Here is a 19,459-nt window from a genome sequence, read left to right as displayed (position 1 = left end):
TCACTGGAAGAACTAATGCTGAAGCTCCAATACTTTGGCCACCTCATGCAAAGAGTTGACTCATTGGAAAAGACCCTGATGCTGGAGGAATTGAAGGCAGGGGGAAAAAGGGGTGAGAGAGAATGAGATGGCTGGATGGCATCATCAACTCAACAGACAAGAGTTTGAGGAAACTTGGGAGATAGTGAAGGACAGGGAGGCCTGGCATGTTGCAGTTCATGGGGCTGCAAAAAGTTAGACGTGACTGAGGCTTAACAATAACAGAGTATCTTATATAACGTGAGATACTTCAGTTTTGTTGGACCTGGTTTCTGTGTAAGCGTGAAAAAGGCAAATTATGTATTAAATACCATATATTCTTACTGTTTCTCGTAAATTAATGGTCTATTTAAAAATGTATTTTTTTGAGAGATTACAACAAATAAAGCCTTTATTAACAGGCTGCTAAGGAAAATTTCAGTGTTTCCTTAAAAAAGCTGCTTTATTGATTTCAGTGGCGATTTTATAAAGTTAACATGTCTTGAACTATTCAAAACGATGATTCACATTATTAACAATGACAATTACATGTGTACAGTTAATACTGCACTCACACTGTACACAAATAAAGTTAAATAATCAGGGGATTCTGAGTTTAAGATTAAAAACAATAATGCCTTGAAATGAACAGCATGATTACAAACAGGTATTATCTAAAAATACATATGTATATATACTTTACAACACCTCCCTTTCTCTCTTCATTCCAAAACCTCATTTACGTCATTAACAATGTTTATAGTTTTAAAAATGCTTTTGTGATTTTCACATTTAACTGATTTAAAATGAATGCATCTTTAAAAATTTTAATGGTGAATTAACATCAATGCAAGTGTATTTAATACTGACCAATGTCTGTAATGTCAAAAAGCAAAACAAAGCAATTGTCTTAAATACTTATAAATATTTAAACATAGAAAACCTCCATCAGTAGTCGAAATGGAGTGTATTTAATGGTTGTATTGAAAAGCAAAAGCAGGTGATTCATGCCAGAAAGATTTAAAAATGAGACTTTTCAAACAAACACTGCCTATGGGATAGCCTCATACTTTGATAATTTAAACCTAATTTTACTTATATAATAGAACTATTAAAAAAAAATCACACCCACAAGTAAAAAACTGGTAATTTGTTTACAAAGTGCAATATCTCAGTACAGCAAATTCATCTCAAACAAAGGAACAGTATGTGTGGCTTCTTGGCCTTGAAAACTACCCCCAGTTTCCGTTTAGATGGCTTAACATTTAGTTGTGATATGTGGCACAAGCCTGTGTAATGAAGCCTGGGTCCCTAAATGTCTGCTATTAATTAATTTCAACCTAAGAGTGATGAGGTACAAATTATGTGAATAAAATTTATGACCTGATAACAGTCAGTAATCCCAACACAAACTATTGCTTTGTAATGAATTCTGTATGGATTGCATATCTTTCAATAATTGAAGATTTTTCCTGCTTTTTTCTCCAGGTCTCGGTTTGGCAAAGTCCTTCTTATTTGTGGTCCCCGTCGTTGTAGAATGGCTGCTGCTGTTTCCTTCCTCATCAAGAGTCTTTTTGGTGGCTTTTAATTCCTTCTTCTGCTTCTCCAACTTTTGTTTCTCCAGCTATACCAAAAAACCAATGCGAGGAAGAAAAAGGAAAAATTAATAAAAACATATGCTTGCAAAAACTGGTATTTTTAACTCTCATACTAACTAAAACGCGCATATATATATATATATATATATATATATGTATTTTCTGGGTTTTTTTTTTTAAGCCTTCAAAAACCTATTGTACTAGTATACAGTGACATAAAAACATGTAAACAAGAGGAAAAACATCAATTCTGGTGCTATACCAGAAGTTAAGATAATGCTGCCAAATGCAGAACAGGGTATGTAAGAAGCAAGAGGGTTTGGGGGGAAGTTCTCAAGGAGGAGGCAAAAAACTCCCACACAGATAATGAAAGACAAGAAGGATTTTAAATAAGTGAGGAGGAGAAAGGCATTCTCCAAACTAGTCTGAGCAGAGAGTAGCATGTTCTGGATAGATGGAATGTAATGGTTATGTATTAATACTATGAAAAGGATTTTTAATTTTATTATCTTTTAGAATAATTTAATTTCAAAGAGGGAGCTTTATTTTTACTTTAGCTGTTGGCTAAAATAAATTGCTGCTGGTGTTCAATTAGAAAAAGGTAAGTCTAATATACAGAAAACAGACTTCCCTGGTAGTCCAGTGGTGAAGAATCTGCCTGCCAGTGCACGGAACACGGTTCCCAGAAGATCCCACATATATCGGGGCAACTAAGCCCATGTACCGCAGCTGGTGAGCCTGCAGACCATAATGACAGAGCCCACGCGCCACACCCACCAAAAGCAATGAAGACCCAGTGCAGCCAAACACAGATAAATCTCATTCATGGAAGAATATGAAATATATTCAGTACTTGGAAGATGTATTTCAGATGATAAAATCTACTCGAAGAGACTACAAGACAGTGTCTTCCTAGCCTGCTTAACACCAACTCTTAATAACTAATGAACTGAATTAATAAGTATCTACAATAAGGAAATGTTTCTTATAGCTATCTATGATACAATGTCATCAATATATTTGATGGAAAGGGTTTTTTTGTCTTTTTTAACTCTTATTTTTTAATCATTAGAAATGAATAAAGGAAAACAGTTACCTGGGCTTGGTATTTTCGAACTTTAGTTATTTGATTGGCTTTTGCCTCCATCCTTCCCACTAATGCCTCCAGTTCACACTCTAGGTTGTCTTTCAGTTCAACAGTTGGTGATTCTTGGATAAGTTTTGCAAGCTGCTGGTGATCACTATATAAAAACCAGAAAAAGGTCTTAGTTAGGTTTCCTATGTTACATGGCTAAGTCCACTACATCTCCCTCACCATAGGATCCCTGCTTTGCCGATTAAAAAGTGACTCAATTTTTTCAAATAGAGCAAATTTCCCCACTAAGCCCAAAATGGGTACCAGAGGCAAGGGAAAAAGAGTTTAAAGCACTAATTACCTATCTCCCCCACAGAGCATTACATCATGTAGAAAAGGAAAGTCTAGAGAAGGATTCTTGTCCTTCACTCACTCATTTCCTAACTTATCAGTTACGTTTAGCTAAACTCAACGTATAACAAGCTCCCAAACAAGGAAAAAAAACTTGAATATAAACCTTGGTCTTCAAAACATTTAAAAGTAATAGAAAAAGGAGATACTTTGCCCAGAAGAGCTGTTATTTGTTAAAGTCCTAGTAACTTGTTGAGTGGTTGGTAAAATGATTGTGTTCAGTAAATAAGTATTTAAATATGATAGAATTATTAAAGTCACCAAGATGTTAAAATGAGGTTTTAGAATTAAATGGAATTAAAAAAAAAACAAAACACCAAAACTCACAAGCTCATTTGCCCAAATTCATCTTGTAAAGTCTGCAGGACTTCAGACAGCTCTTCATTAACACTGCTAGTGGAGGGAGGTGTTGCTGACTTCTTGCTCTTCCCATTTCGTGACGACACTTGTTTTGCCAAAGGAATACTGCTGACTACTCGATCGTTGCACAAGACTTTACTGTGTTGCTTCATTAGATGCAGGACATGCTGAACATTGGCTACCACCGCGTGGCTGGGGCTGGTGGACTGAAGAAAAGAGAAGTAATTGAGCCACATCTTATGGAAAAATGTTTTACCCCCTAACCTGGGTAAAAAGACTCTTTCCTTCCTCACAAAAAACCCTATGATACAAACTTCTGACACTACAAGTGCATTTCCAGCCTGCCTCTTACTCTCCACCCTACTGTCACACATGTGGCTTATGTGCCCATCGCTGTCAGTTACAGAAGAACATCCCAACTGTCTGTCCCCCTGTTCCCCGTCTCTTGACTCCATAGTGCTATCAGCTGTCCTCCTAAAATATCATTCTGGTCATGTTCTTCTGATGTTAGGCCGCTGACTCTAAATGTACAAACTCCTCAGCACAGAAATCAAGGCCCTGTGGACACTAAGCTGCAACTTCTGCACCTCAGCCTCATGTCCCACTGTCTCCTGCCTGCTCGCCACTCTTTCAATAAACTGTGCTTGCACATGCCATTTCTTTCATGTGCCAATTTTTATACCATTAAAAAGAAAAATACACCATTCAAATATATGATTTGTAAAGACTTTCTTAAAACCTCCAGTTAATTAACTGGTCTAATCTCAGATGACCTATGGCATCTATCACAGCATTTATCACAGTAGATTGTTCACTGTATTTGCATGTCTATCTCACCTATTAAACAGTGTAAGTACTTCCACCAGGTGACAGAGGCTGTTACCATATTCATTTTACCCTCTAGTAGGAAGCACTCAGTTCATGTCTGTCATATAGACAACAGGGAAAACCTGACAGCCCTCTCAAAACTTTCTTGTTCTGAGTACGAAACAATGTCTCAATGTGAAATTTCAATGTATAAACAGATAGTTGGCCCAACTTGGCTCCATAAGCATCAGCTAGACAGACTGTTTAAAATGCAGATTCCTGGGCAGCACTCCCTACTCAATCAGTGCAGGGTCAAGGCTTAGAAATGTACATTTTAAGTTTGCATTTAAATGTACATTTAAATTGATTCTGATCAGCCAGGTTTGTAAACCACTCTGCTAAGTTTAACAGATGCTTTGTTTACCCTAGTTTTTTATGGTTAGGTAGCAAATAGAATTTAGTAATGTATATATATAGCTTTCCTGGTGGCTCAGGTGATAAAGAATTTGCCTGCAATGCAGGAGACCTGGGTTCGATACCTAGGTTGGGAAGATTCTCTGGAGGAGGGCATGGCTACCCACTCTAGCATTATTGCCAAGAGAATTCCATGGACAGAGGAGCCTGGCAGGCTGCTGTCGGGGTCACAAAGAGTCAGACACAACTGAGTGTACATGTATACATACGAAGATGCATATACCACATCCAAGTGGGGTTTATTCTGGGGATGCAAGGATAGTTCAGTATTTGAAAATGAATCTATGTAATTCAGCAAATCAACAAGGTGAGAAAAAAACCCACATAACCATTATCACTTGATGGAAAAAAGCATGTGAAAAACTCCAAAACCCATTAAGGGTATAAACTTTCAGCAAACTAGGAACAGAGAGAAATTTCCTCAAGCTGATGAAGAGCATAGGCAAAGAGCCTAAACCTAATATCATACTTATTGGTGAAAGACTGAATGCTTTCCCCTGAAGACCAGAAAAAGGCAAGGATGTCCACTCTCATCTTTGTTACTGACAACATGATACAGGGAATCCTAGCCAGTGCAGTAATGCGAGAGAAGTAAAAAGGTACACAAATTAGAAAGGAAGAAATAAACTATCCTTATTTATATATGACATCATTTTTTACATAGAAAAGCTTCAGTTCAGTCAGTTCAGTTGCTCAGTTGTGCCCGACTCTTTGAGCCCATGGATGCAGCACGCTAGGCCTTCCTGCCCAACACCAACTCCTGGAGTTTACTCAAACTCATGTCCATTGAGTCAGTGATGCCACAGAAAAGCTTAAGTAAATAATAATATAAAAAAAATTCCTAGGACTAATAAGTGAATTCAGCAAGGTAACAGAATGTAAGATTAACATACAAAGCCCAATATACTACTAATGATCATGTAGAAACAAGTTGAAACTCAACACAATTCACAACTGCCCCCAAAAAATTGAATACAAATATAACAAAACTGGTATGGGACTAATACGTTGAAAGTAAGAGTTGTAAGTAAGAGATAACACCATTCTCACAGTGATCAACAAGGATGTCAATTCTCCCAAACTAATACAGTTCCTATCAAAATCCCAGCAAGACATATTTTTGGTAGAGAAGTTTATTCTAAAATTCACATGCAAAGACAAAGGAACTAGAAGAGCTTAAAGAATTTTGAAATTCTTTTTTCTGTTATTTTTCTGACTCTCCTTAAGATATTTTATGTCTATTGAATTTAGAAATGAAAAAACTGGAACTTGCATTTTGTCTTAAATTTCATTTTTTCCTAGCAATTAACTTTTATTGCATTTTACAAGTGTATTAGTTTATGACAATGTATAAATAAAAGTAACTGGCCCTCACACTAGACAGTTTGGGACATACTCAAATTGACAGCACGTTCTTAGCTGTCTGAGCAGTATCTCACAGAAAGCACAAATTTTAACTTCTGAAGACCTCAGGGCACCTGAGACTCTCACAACACTATCACACTGGCTCTGTGGAGAAGCCAAGAGTGGGATGATTTCAGAGAACAGCACTGAAACGTGTGTGTTACCATTTGTGAAAAAGAGCGCCAGTCCAAGTTCGATGCAGGAAACAGGGCATGCAAAGCCGGTGCACTGGGACGACCCAGAGGGATGGGATGGGGAGTGAGGGGGGTTTGGGATGGGGGACACATGTACACCCAGGGCTGATTCATGTCAACGTATGGCAAAAACCACCAAAGTACTATAATTAGCCTCCAATTAAAATTTTTAAAAAGTTGAAAAAAGACAAAACGACCTTGGGTTGAAAAACCCTATCTTTGAACCTGCCCTGTTCAATCTCTGTATTAATGACTTCAATGGAAATTACCAAATGTAAGCAAATTAAATTTGGGGAGAATACAAATATAACATAAGACTGAACTAGATTCTAATCTAACATGGGTTAGGGTGAATCGGTTTCTATAGTGCTTCATTTAATTAAAAACTCTGTGTAAGAAAATCAATTCCACAAATACAGGACCTAGAAAGGCTGATGCTAAGACTAGGTAAAAGACCTGAGTAAAAGTCAACTTTAGTTGACTCTGGAATTAATGAGTTAAAGGGATGCTATGGCTTCCCTGTAACATGAATTCGATAATAAGCTGAATTCCCAGACCTCCAGAACATGACACTCTGTTCTGCGCTAGTCACACACTGAGAGGCATATATTCGATTTAGGAAGGAACGGAGTGATGAAGTGGTTAAGAAACTCACAAAGCACATCTTATCATGAATTGCTGAAGAAAAAGATTTAGTAACCTAGAAGAAGAAGGTAAGAATAAAAATAAAGCTATCTTCAAAAGTTTCAAAATTTTCGTATAGTTAAGGCTTTATTTGGGTCATCTACATCATCATCTATGTGGATCCCTGAGAGCAGAATAAATCCCACTGAGTAGAATTTACAGCAACAGATTTCATGTCATTTAAGCATTTCCAAGTAAAGCCGTATAGAAACATGAAGGGCTGTCTGAGGTATAATGAGGTTTCATAAGTAGGGTGTTTGGACAGAGTCCAGGACCATTATGCTGAATGTTTACATAATGAAAACACTGGACAGGGAATTGTTATTAAATGGGTTCCAAATATAACTGAACATCAGATATTGAGACTGGGCACCAATTAAATATACTTTCTAGGCTCCACACCTACACAATTCTGATTTAGTAGAATTGTGGCAAGGCTTCATAATCTGCTTTTTCAAGTGCATAGTCAATGATTCTGATACAGCTGGTCATCCTTTGAGAAACTGTTTCAAACCCAACTCAGAGATTCTATGGCAAAGCAGAACCATGGTTAGAAGCAACAGATACAAGAAAAAATGTAGGTCAAAAGATATCTGCAATCCAAGAAGAGATTAAATTTAGGGTAAAGAACAGCCAATGGCAAAATTTTTAAATAATGATTTGTGCCACACAGATCTACAAAGGACAAGTGGAAAAGGAAATTGTTCCTTCCCTAAGCTTTCACTGAGAATTTACTGTGGGTTAAAATAAATAAATAAAACTTATTCCTCAAGCCTCTCAAACTCACTATCTAGAGTTGGGTATTCAAGGTACTGAAACAGCCAGCAACACAAACATTAATGAAAAAAGTGGTACAAACTAACACAATGTTAAGCACTTCTTAGAAATCATCCAGTACTTGCTGGTATTTGACAAATTCACCACCTCCACATTTTTAAGTACTAAAGGAACTTAAGATTCAAGACTATGTATGGCTGCTTCTTGGAGAATCAATCCTTAAGTAATAAGCATGTGAGGACAAAGAGGACGTGACTTCTTTTCATTTAAATATCTTCAATCTATACCTAAATACGAATCAACAGGGCTGATGTGAAAATTCCAGTGCTACAAATATACAGTTTCCCATTTCCTTTCCTATCCATAACTATACTTTCACCAAACCAGGGGCTCTGCTTTTATTCATTTACTTCCTTCCACATACACTTCACCAGCTTTAAAGTGTCCCACCAAGGTTTCCCCCTGCGCCCCAGTCCTATAAAACTTTCTTCCATTTCTTTCTTACAACACTAGGATCCCTTGGTAAAAAAGCAGAATAATGTTTTCACCATTTATAGGTATACGGGCAAATGAGTGGATTTAATTTAAAGATCTAAGTTGTACAAAAAAATTCAGAGTTCAACCAACTCACCTTTCCAGCTACAAATGGCATATCACCCAAGCATAATCGATAATGTGGCTGTATAGCAAAATAGTTCCTAGAACCCTTCTGCAAGGAAAAGAAAAAAGAAAAGCAATTTTACTCACATGAAGATAAGAGCTGCCTATGTAAGACTAACCTGAAATTTAAGGTAACTGCTGGGATCCTGCTTTTTTATCTCTACTGGTATTACAGCCAGTGCTCCTAATAATACTTGTCAACACACATCTTACCCTAAAGAAAGGCTAAGAAAGAAAAAAAATAGTACCCGACGAAACAGCAGTTACAGTCTCAGTAAAGAAATTCTCTGTGTCTATATGCATGTACATATGTATATACACACAAACTTTTAAGAGCAAAGGGTAATTAATGCAATACTGAATAATAACTAATATTTGTGCAGTGCTATGTAGTTCTAAAATGTTTTCATATTAATTATCTCACTGTTAGGGTTAAAATTTAGAAGTAGGTATTACTTATCTTCATTTTCCCAAAGAAGAAACTTAGAATGAAACAGATTTACTCATCCAAGATTGAAGGACCACATGGTTTATGAGTACTTTCACATAAACTATGCCAAGCAATAACCAGTACCTTATGGTTCTTTTTTCATACCTTTTCTGGTGGTTTTGACTTCTTTTTTTTAATTCTTTTTGTATTGGGAACACATGAAGTTGCCTTATCTTGATAGATAAGTCTATTTACTTCTAGACCAGTCTGCAACTAGGAAAAATATGAAAGCCTAAAGTTAAATACTGAAGAAATAAAAGTTATGATTCAATGCCATGTAAAGGCCTATACAAAACCTACAGTAGTATCATACAGTACAGATTAAAAAACATATCACAGCTATGTAACTGTGTCTAGTCATAGCTATGTAACTATGTCTTGAGTCAATCTGTGAACACTTGTCCAATATTTTAAATCAATACCACTCTCATTTCATCTTGAAGTACTGTCCTATAATTTGTCCTTTCACTTAGCCTGGCTCCTTTTAGTTCCTTATTTGAGGTTGGTCCTTAAGTTTTATCTAACGAGTTAAAGCCAGTATTTCTAACTCAACCAATGCTTCAGCATCTTCTTTTCACACACAGCATGTACAACAATGCCAGACACAAAGCAGCTGGACACAAAGCACCATCTTCCTCTTTCAAAAGCTCACACGCTTAACCTAAGAAAAAGGAGCTGGAAATCCATGTCCAAAAGAACTGGAAGGCATGCCAGAGAATGGAATCAAGCCCTTTCCCTAGAAGCTTAGTAACTGCATTAATTTAATATAGTAGAAATTCCACAAGCAACTACTAAGGGTTTCAAAAAGGGCTGCTGTTTTCAACGTCTCCTTAAAAATATAATTATATGCATATTTATATACATATATATGTGTGTGTGTTGTCTACAACAGTGGTTTTCAAACCTGCCTATGAAACAAAATTGTCTTGGGTTTGTGAGAAACACTCAGATCATCACACTGCCTCACCTATCCCACCTGGTGACCACTGCACAGGATAAAAATCCAGGGCTACAAATCAGCAGAGTTCATTTTCCTCATATGGTGGCTTTAGTGAATTAGTACAGGTCACCAACTATTGGGCAGCCCACTACCCACTACTGACCTGGCGTCTGGAGGCCACCAAAAAAGAGAAGCACTTACAAGACGGGATACTGAATGACGGGTACTGAATGACGGGATACTTTCAAACATTTCCAATGGTGACTATTACGTGAAGTTTTATACAACTATAAAGTTTTATATGATTGTAGGTATAGATTCTGATATTTTTTAGTCTATTGATAAAAAAAAAAAGCTTGCTGAAAGCCCACAACTGGAAAAACCCTAAAGAATTGCTCAGTTTTTACTATCTGCCTATAAAAACGTCTAAATTTTTCACAATAAGCTAAATCAGAAAATTTATATACTGGGCCATTCTGAAATATAAATTATCAAAGCAGTCCACATCTACATCTATTTATATATAAAGAATAGCAGGAAATGTGAGGAGCCTACCTGCTCACATTTCAACTTACCTGGGCTGCCTTAGCTTGCATTCGTTTCCTTTCTTGTTCTTCCTGACGGAGTTTTGCTTCCAACTCTTGCATTTTTTTCTAGTGATAAAAATATTAAAAGTGGTAACAGTGAAAAGAGTTTCAATGTGTATTTGTAACATTTTAATATAAGCAACACAGGAAAGTGTAAAATTTTCTCATGGTAAATATAAGCCTGTGAGTTCACCCTAGTAACAGCTCTGGGCTTGCCAGAATCCATGACCCTGCCTTAAGATTTAACAGAATTATGAGCGAAATCCAAGGCCAAAGAACACAGCTTCTGTATGAACGCCTGTAGGCTACATGGAAGTTGGATCTGGAACCTTACAGTCTCAGTGGTATTAAGTACTTCCAAATGAAACAATTAAAAACTTAAAGTGATACAAAGCCTTAAGGATTCTGGAAAACACATTTCATCTGTCAATATTTTAAAAAATAACTCCTTCCTTAGGTACGCTACTATTGTAAAATGTGAACTTTCTCTCCAAATTTATGTTTCCTCCTTAAAAAAAAAAAAATCCTATACGTTTCCTTACTAAAAGGTCACTTTTTTCCTATAAAATATTTAGTATTATAAAATGACCACTTTTACAAAAGAACCAATATTATGCACAGGTGAGGAAGAAATTTTCACTGACTTCTGCAAGGGCTTGCATTGTGGTAAGCTTGTTATACTCCTGTTCAAGAAGATCCAATTTTTCAAGTTGGTTTTGAACATGTGTTTGATCATGTTGTCGTTCTCTTTCTAGGGAGACCTGGGAAACAGTATTAAATATAGCATGATAATCTGAAAAAAAACTGAAAAAAACTAATACAGATAATAATAGGCTACTTGTCTTGCTTTTCACAGAACTACTTAGATACTGCAGAGAAATTCTAGGAAAACATAAGATGAAACCATAAGAATATTAACAAATACAAGTGAAATGTCCTTATCATACACTATCATAACATGTGGTTCTATACAGTGATACTTAATACTCTGATAGTACTCATCCAACATACAGGCAGAACACAAATATTAGTTATTAGTCTGGTTTTCTTAAAGAGTTTTAATTAAGGCAATAATCATGGTTTTGGTATCTACCATTTACACTTCCTCTGAATTCTACGCAAAGCATCCACCATTTTTTCTTTTTCTCAGGTTTACAGTTAAGGATTTGAAGACTGCCACCTATCAGATTTAATGACTGACAGTCACAGGATAATAATAGGCTACTATTAGGATAAACTATATATCCTATATATAGGATAAACTAGAATAATTAAACTAGAATAAGAAGTAGAAATATGCTAAATTGAAGTATAAACATAAAAGGTCAAAACACTAAGCATTTGAACTTGCAAACAGTGTATCTTCATATACCAAGTCTACAGCAATAGACATCATACTAACAGAAATTTTAATATGACAAAGTACTACAAAGCAATACATTTCTCAGGAATTTGTGTGAACAGTTAACTGTCCTTAAAAGAATATGTTAAGTTAAAAATTGGCAAAAATCACATTTTTTCAGTACTGAAACCATTCTTGTTAAATGAATTATTCAAAGTTTACTGATGAAAACAGAGCTTAATTCAAAGACATATTTATGTATAACAGATGTATTACTCCAGACATCTCACTACTGTTTTTTTTTTTCCATTTATTTTTATTAGTTGGAGGCTAATTACTTTACAATATTGTAGTGGGTTTTGTCATACATTGACATGAATCAGCCGTGGAGTTACATGTATTCCCCATTCCCTTCCCCCCTCCCCCCTCCCTCTCCACCTGATTCCTCTGGGTCTTCGCAGTGCACCAGGCCCAAGCACTTGTCTCATGCATCCAACCTGGGCTGGTGATCTGTTTCACTATAGATAATATACATGTTTCAATGCTGTTCTCTCGAAACATCCCACCCTCGCCTTCTCCCAGAGTCCAAAAGTCTGTTCTGTACATTTGTGTCTCTTTTTCTGTTTTGCATATAGGGTTATCGTTACTGTCTTTCTAAATTCCATATATATGTGTTAGTATGTTGTAATGTTCTTTATCTTTCTGGCTTACTTCACTCTGTATAATGGACTCCAGTTTCATCCATCTCATTAGAACTGATTCAAATGAATTCTTTTTAATGGCTGAGTAATATTCCATGGTGTATATGTACCACAGCTCCCTTATCCATTTGTCTGCGGATGGGCATCTAGGTTGCTTCCATGTCCTGGCTATTATAAACAGTGCTGCGATGAACATTGGGGTGCACGTGTCTTTTTCAGATCTGGTTTCCTCGGCGTGTATGCCCAGAGGTGGGATTGCTGGGTCATATGGCAGTTCTATTTCCAGTTTTTAAAGAAATCTCCACACTGTTCTCCATAGTGGCTGTACTAGTTTGCATTCCCACCAACAGTGTAAGAGGGTTCCCTTTTCTCCACACCCTCTCCAGCATTTATTGCTTATAGACTTTTGGATAGCAGCCATCCTGACTGGCATGTAATGGTACCTCATTGAGGTTTTGATTTGCATTTTTCTGACAATGAGTGATGTTGAGCATCTTTTCATGTGTTTGTTAGCCATCTGTATTTCTTCTTTGGAGAAATGTCTGTTTAGTTCTTTGGCCCATTTTTTGACTGGGTCATTTATTTTTCTGGAATTGAGCTGCAGGAGTTGCTTGTATATTTTTGAGATTAATCCTTTGTCTGTTGCTTCGTTTGCTATTATTTTCTCCCAGTCTGAGGGCTGTCCTTTCACCTTGCTTATAGTTTCCTTTGTTGTGCAAAAGCTTTTAAGTTTCATTAGGTCCCATTTGTTTATTTTTGCTTTTATTTCCAATATTCTGGGAGGTGGGTCATAGAAGATCCTGCTGTGATTCATGTCGGAGAGTGTTTTGCCTATGTTCTCCTCTAGGAGTTTTACAGTTTCTGTTCTTACATTTAGATCTTTAATCCATTTTGAGTTTATTTTTCTGTTTGGTGTTAGAAAGTGTTCTAGTTTCATTCTTTTACAAGTGGTTGGCCAGTTTTCCCAGCACCACTTGTTAAAGAGGTTGTCTTTTTTCCATTGTATATCCTTGCCTCCTTTGTCGAAGATAAGGTGTCCATAGGTTCGTGGATTTATCTCTGGGCTTTCTATTATGTTCCATTGATCTATATTTGTCTTTGTGCCAGTACCATACTGTCTTGATGACTGTGGCTTTGTAGAAGAGTCTGAAGTCAGGCAGGTTGACTTCTCCAGTTCCATTCTTCTTTCTCAAGATTACTTTGGCTATTCGAGGTTTTTTGTATTTCCATACAAATTGTGAAATTATTTGTTCTAGTTCTGTGAAAAATACCGTTGGTAGCTTGATAGGGATTGCATTGAATCTATAGATTGCTTTGGGTAGTATAGCCATTTTCACAATATTGATTCTTCCAATCCATGAACATGGTATGTTTGTCCATCTGTTTGTGTCCTGTTTGATTTCTTTCATCAGTGTTTTATAGTTTTCTATGTATAGGTCTTTTGTTTCTTTAGGCAGATATACTCCTAAGTATTTTATTCTTTTTGTTGCAATGGTGAATGGTATTGTTTCCTTAATTTTTCTTTGTTTTCTCATTGTTAGCATATATGAATGCAAGGGATTTGTGTGTTAATTTTATATCCTGCAACTTTACTATATTCGCTCTAGTAATTTTCTGGTAGAGTCTTTAGGGTTTTCTATGTAGAGGATCATGTCATCTGCAAACAGAGAGAGTTTCACTTCTTTTCCTATCTGGATTCCTTTTACTTCTTTTTCTGGTCTGACTGCTGTGGCCAAAACTTCCAAAACTATGTTGAATAGTAGTGGTGAGAGTGGGCACCCTTGTCTTGTTCCTGATTTCAGGGGAAATGCTTTCAATTTTTCACCATTGAGGGTAATGCTTGCTGTGGGTTTGTCATATATAGCTTTTATTATGTTGAGGTATGTTCCTTCTATTCCTGCTTCCTGGAGAGTTTTAATCATAAATGGATGTTGAATTTTGTCAAAGGCTTTCTCTGCATCTATTGAGATAATCATATGGTTTTTATCTTTCAATTTGTTAATGTGGTGTATTACATTGATTTGCAAATATTAAAGAATCCTTGCATTCCTGGGATAAAGCCCACTTGGTCATGGTGTATGATTTTTTTAATATGTTGTTGGATTCTGTTTGCTAGAATTTTGTTAAGGATTTTTGCATCTATGTTCATCAGTGATATTGGCCTGTAGTTTTCTTTTTTTGTGGCATCTTTGTCTGGTTTTGGAATTAGGGTGAGGGTGGGCTCAGAGAATGAGTTTGGAAGTTTAGCTTCTTCAGCAATTTTCTGGAAGAGTTTGAGTAAGATAGGTGTTAGCTCTTCTCTAAATTTTTGGTAGAATTCAGCTGTGAAGCCATCTGGTCCTGGGCTTTTGTTTGCTGGAAGATTTCTGATTACAGTTTTGATTTCCTTGCTTGTGATGGCTCTGTTAAGATCTTCTATTTCTTCCTGGTTCAGTTTTGGAAAGTTATACTTTTCTAAGAATTTGTTCATTTCTTCCAAGTTGTCCATTTTATTGGCATAGAGCTGCTGGTATTAGTCTCTTATGACTCTTTGTATTTCAGTGTTGTCTGTTGTGATCTCTCCATTTTCATTTCTAATTTTGATAATTTGGTTCTTCTCTGTTTCTTAATGAGTCTTGCTAATGTTTTGTCAATTTTGTTTATTTTTCAAAAAACCAGCTTTTAGCTTTGTTGATTTTTGCTATGGTCTCTTTAGTTTCTTTTGCATTTATTTCTGCCCTAATTTTTAAGATTTCTTTCCTTCTACTAACCCTGGGGTTCTTCATTTCTTCCTTGTCTAATTGCTTTAGGTGTAGAGTTAGGTTATTTATTTGACTTTTTTCTTGTTTCTTGAGGTAAGCCTGTAATGCTATGAACCTTCCCCTTAGCACTGCTTTTACAGTGTCCCATAGGTTTTGGGTTGTTGTGTTTTCATTTTCATTTATTTCTATGCATATTTTGATTTTTTTTATTTCTTCTATGATTTGTTGGTTATTCAGAAGCATGTTATTTAGCCTCCATATGTTTGAATTTTTAACAATTTTTTTTCCTGTAATTGAGATCTAATCTTACTGCACTGTGGTCAGAAAAGATGACGAATGATTTCAATCTTTTTGAAATTTCCAAGACTAAATTTATGGACCAGGATGTGATCTATTCTGGAGAAGGTTCCGTGTGCACTTGAGAAAAAGGTGAAGTTGATTTTTTTGGGGTGAAATGTCCTATAGATATCAATTAGGTCTAGCTGGTCCATTGTGTCCTTTAAAGTTTGTGTTTCCTTAATTTTCTGTTTAGTTGATATATCCATAGTTGTGAGTGGGGTATTAGTCTCCCACTATTATTGTGTTACTATTAATTTCCTCTTTCATACTTGTTAGCGTTTGCCTTACATATTGTGGTGCTCCTATGTTGGGTGCATATATAATTGTTATATCTTCTTCTTGGATTGACCCTTTGATCATTATGTAGTGTCCTTCTTTGTCTCTTTTCACATCCTTTATTTGAAAGTCTATTTTATCTGATATGAGTATTGCGACTCCTGCTTTCTTTTGGTCTCTGTTTGCGTGAAATATTTTTTTCCAGCCCTTCACTTTTATTCTGTATGTGTCTCTTGTTTTGAGGTGTGTCTCTTGTTTTGAGGTGGGTCTCTTGTAGACAGCATATATAGGGGTCTTGTTTTTGTATCCATTCAGCCAGTCTTTGTCTTTTGGTTGGGGCATTGAACCCATTTACATTTAAGGTAAGTATTGATAGGTATGGTCCCGTTGCCATTTACTTTGTTGTTTTGGGTTCACGTTTATACAACCTTTCTGTGTTTCCTGTCTAGAGAAGATCCTTTAGCATTTGTTGAAGAGCTGGTTTGGTGGTGCTGAATTCTCTCAGCTTTTGCTCGTCTGTAAAGCTTTTGAATTCTCCTTCATATCTGAATGAGATCCTTGCTGGGTACAGTAATCTGTGTTGTAGGTTATTCTCTTTCATTACTTTAAGTATGTCCTGCCATTCCCTTCTGGCCTGGAGGGTTTCTATTGATAGATCAGCTGTTATCCTTATGGGAATCCCTTTGTGTGTTATTTGTTGTTTCTCCCTTGCTGCTTTTAATATCTGTTCTTTGTGTTTGATCTTTGTTAACTTGATTAATACGTATCTTGGGGTGTTTTGTCTTGGGTTTATCCTGTTTGGGACTCTCTGGGTTTCTTGGACTTGGGTGGCTATTTCCTTCCCCATTTTAGGGAAGTTTTCAGCTATTATCTCCTCGAGTAACTTCTCATGGTCTTTCTTTTCGTCTTCTTCTGGGACTCCTATGATTCGAATGTTGGGGCGTTTCACATTGTCCCAGCGGTCCCTGAGGTTGTCCTCATTTCTTTTGACTCTTTTTTTTTTCCTCTCTGCTTCATTTATTTCCACCATTTTATCTTCTACTTCACTTATCCTATCTTCCGTCTCCGTATTCTACTCTTGGTTCCCTCCAGAGTGTTTTTGATCTCATTTATTGCATTATTCATTTTTAATCGACTCTTTTTTATTTCTTCTAGGTCTTTATTAAACATTTCTTGCATCTTCTCAATCTTTGTCTCCAGGCTATTTATTTGTAACTCCATTTTGTTTTCAAGATTTTGGATCATTTTTATTATCATTATTCTAAATTCTTTTTCAGGTAGATTCCCTATTTCCTCCTCTTTTGTTTGACTTGGTGGGCATTTTTCATGTTCCTTTACCTGATGGGTATTTCTCTGCCTTTTCATCTTGTTTCGATTGCTGTGTCTGGAGTGGGCTTTCTGTATTCTGGAGGTCTGTGGTTCCTTTTTATTGTGGAGGTTTTACCCAGAGGGTGGGGTTGGACGATTGGCTTGTCAAGGTTTCCTGGTTAGGGAAGCTTGCGTCAGTGTTCTGGTGCGTGGAACTAGGTTTCTTCTCTCTGGAGTGCAGTGGAGTGCCCAGTAATGAGTTTTGAGATGGGTCTAAGTGTTAGGTATGCCGGTGGGCAGCCCGTATGTTGACGCTCAGAGCTATGTTCCTGTGTTGCTGGAGAATTTGCGTGGTATGTCTTGCTCTGAAACTTACTGGCTCGTGGGTGATGGTTGGTTTCAGTGTAGTTATGGAGGCTTTTGGACAGTCTCTTATTACTTAATGTTCCATGTAGTCAGGAGTTTTCTGGTGTTCTCAAGTTTGGGGCTTAAGTCTTCTGCCTCTGGATTTCAGTTTTATTCTTCCAGTAATCTCAAGACTTCTACAACTATACAGCACTGATAATAAAACTTCTAGATTAATGGTGAAAAGATTCTCCCCTGTAAGGGACACCCAGAGAGGTTCACAGAGTTACATGAAAAAGAGGAGAGGGAGGAGTGAGATAGAGATGAGCAGGAGGAGAAAAAGGGGAACTCAAGGGGAGAGAGACAGATCTACACAGTTGTCTGTTCCCAGAGTGTTCTCCGTAGACCAGACACCCACAAAGATTCACAGAGTTGGACTGGGAAGAGAAGGGGAAAGGAGGAAATAGAGGTGTTCTGAGGTAGAAAACGGAGAGTCAAAATTGGGAGAGAGTAATCAACACACTTCTGAATAAAAATGGGAATTGAATATTGGATTCTTAAAGGTCCAAAATTTATATCACATACTGAAAGACAAAGATTAAAAATCTAGAGTAGAGGTTAGACTCTTAAACATACAATATTAAAAACAAAAACACAAAAAATTTTAGAAATATATACGAAGTTTGGTTTAAAAATAGGGCTTCTCTTTTTTTTTTTGCAAGGTTGTAGTGAAAGGAAAATGAAAATTACAGAGTAGTAGAGAAGTATTAGAGGACTTTAAAAGGAAATAAGAGAAAAAGAAAAAAAGAAAAAAGAAAAAATAACAAGAGGAAAAAAAATTTTTTTTCCTAATTAAAAAAATCGTAAAAATCTATGAAAATGAAAGTTAAGGAGTAATGGGGGAGTAACAGGGAATTTTAAAAGAAAATAAAAGAGAAAAAATAAAAAAGAAAAGAAAGAAAAAAAAATTTTTTTAATAATAAAAAAAAAGTTAAAAATATATCTAGGAATTTCTCTGGAGCTGTTGCAGTCAGTGTGGGTTCAGTTCAGTTTCAGATAGCTCCTCGTTCCAGCTTACACTTCTCGATATCTATAGGCCCCTTCCAGTGTAGTTGGTGTTACCTACAGGGGTTTTAATCTGTTGTACTGGTCCCTTCTGAAGTGGTTCCCTTTATCTGGCTTCTGTTTGCCAGTCTCTTCAGTGCCTAATTTCCGCCCTGACACAGGAGGGCAGAGGTGGTCTCTTGTTCAGGTTGCTAGTTCTGTCGCACTGCGGGGAGGGACTGGCGCTACTTTTCCCCTCTACGCTGCTCAGGCTCCTGGCTGCTCTATATGGAGCGTGCCCTGCGCTGCACTCGGTTCCAGCCCTTGGGTGTTCCACAAAAGCGGAGACTCGGCTGTGCCTGCGTTTTGTGCCTTCCCCGGCCCAAGCAGCTCAGGCAGCTAGGAGCTTCATGGGCGCACTCTCCCCGGGTACGGCGCGCCTTCTCCCCTCCACGGTCCCAGCCTCAGTTTCCACCCAAGCCAGTCAGGTGCGGTGCACCTTCTCCCCTCTGCGCCCCCAACCCCAGTCCCTGTGCGCGCCGGTCGGGTGCGTGCGCCCTGTGTCTAGCCGCGACCCTCCTGGCGGATGTTGACCATCCAGAATCTCAGGAAGTCTTTGGTTAGAAACGAGGCCTGTTTGCAGTGTGGTAGGGGATGCAGTCCTTGGGGCCGAGCCTGCCCCTTTCCTCTCCCCCCTGCCTCCGGCGGGGCTGGGCCGGTATGGTCCACAGTTGTCTAGCTCCTTTGGACTAGATTGGTCCCTTTGTTCTGTGAAGGGCCGGCAGTGCGTTCGGGCCAGTTAATTTTCTCTCTCTCTTTTGCTGTCCCACAGTTTAAGTTGGTAACTCACAAAGGCACCCTCCGATTGCCCTCAGGGCACTCCG

General features: G+C 37.4%; 1 protein-coding gene across 1 annotated transcript in view; it reads right to left on the bottom strand.

The window, feature by feature from the left end:
• Positions 1–462: 462 nt before the first annotated feature.
• CEP57 (centrosomal protein 57) overlaps positions 463–19,459 on the bottom strand; it is a 44,679-nt gene continuing 25,682 nt past the window's right edge. The window contains exons 5-11 of the mRNA XM_020885512.2: positions 11,124–11,240; positions 10,468–10,545; positions 9,058–9,165; positions 8,434–8,511; positions 3,430–3,668; positions 2,713–2,857; positions 463–1,642 (exon numbers count right to left, since the gene is read on the bottom strand). Coding sequence (XP_020741171.2) covers positions 1,412–1,642; positions 2,713–2,857; positions 3,430–3,668; positions 8,434–8,511; positions 9,058–9,165; positions 10,468–10,545; positions 11,124–11,240 — 996 coding nt within the window. The 3' untranslated portion in view covers positions 463–1,411. The remainder of the gene's footprint in view (positions 1,643–2,712; positions 2,858–3,429; positions 3,669–8,433; positions 8,512–9,057; positions 9,166–10,467; positions 10,546–11,123; positions 11,241–19,459) is intronic.

Source organism: Odocoileus virginianus, chromosome 10 (genome assembly GCF_023699985.2).
Source record: "Odocoileus virginianus isolate 20LAN1187 ecotype Illinois chromosome 10, Ovbor_1.2, whole genome shotgun sequence".
NCBI lineage: Eukaryota > Metazoa > Chordata > Mammalia > Artiodactyla > Cervidae > Odocoileus > Odocoileus virginianus.
This window is presented reverse-complemented; position numbering and strand designations above follow the sequence as displayed.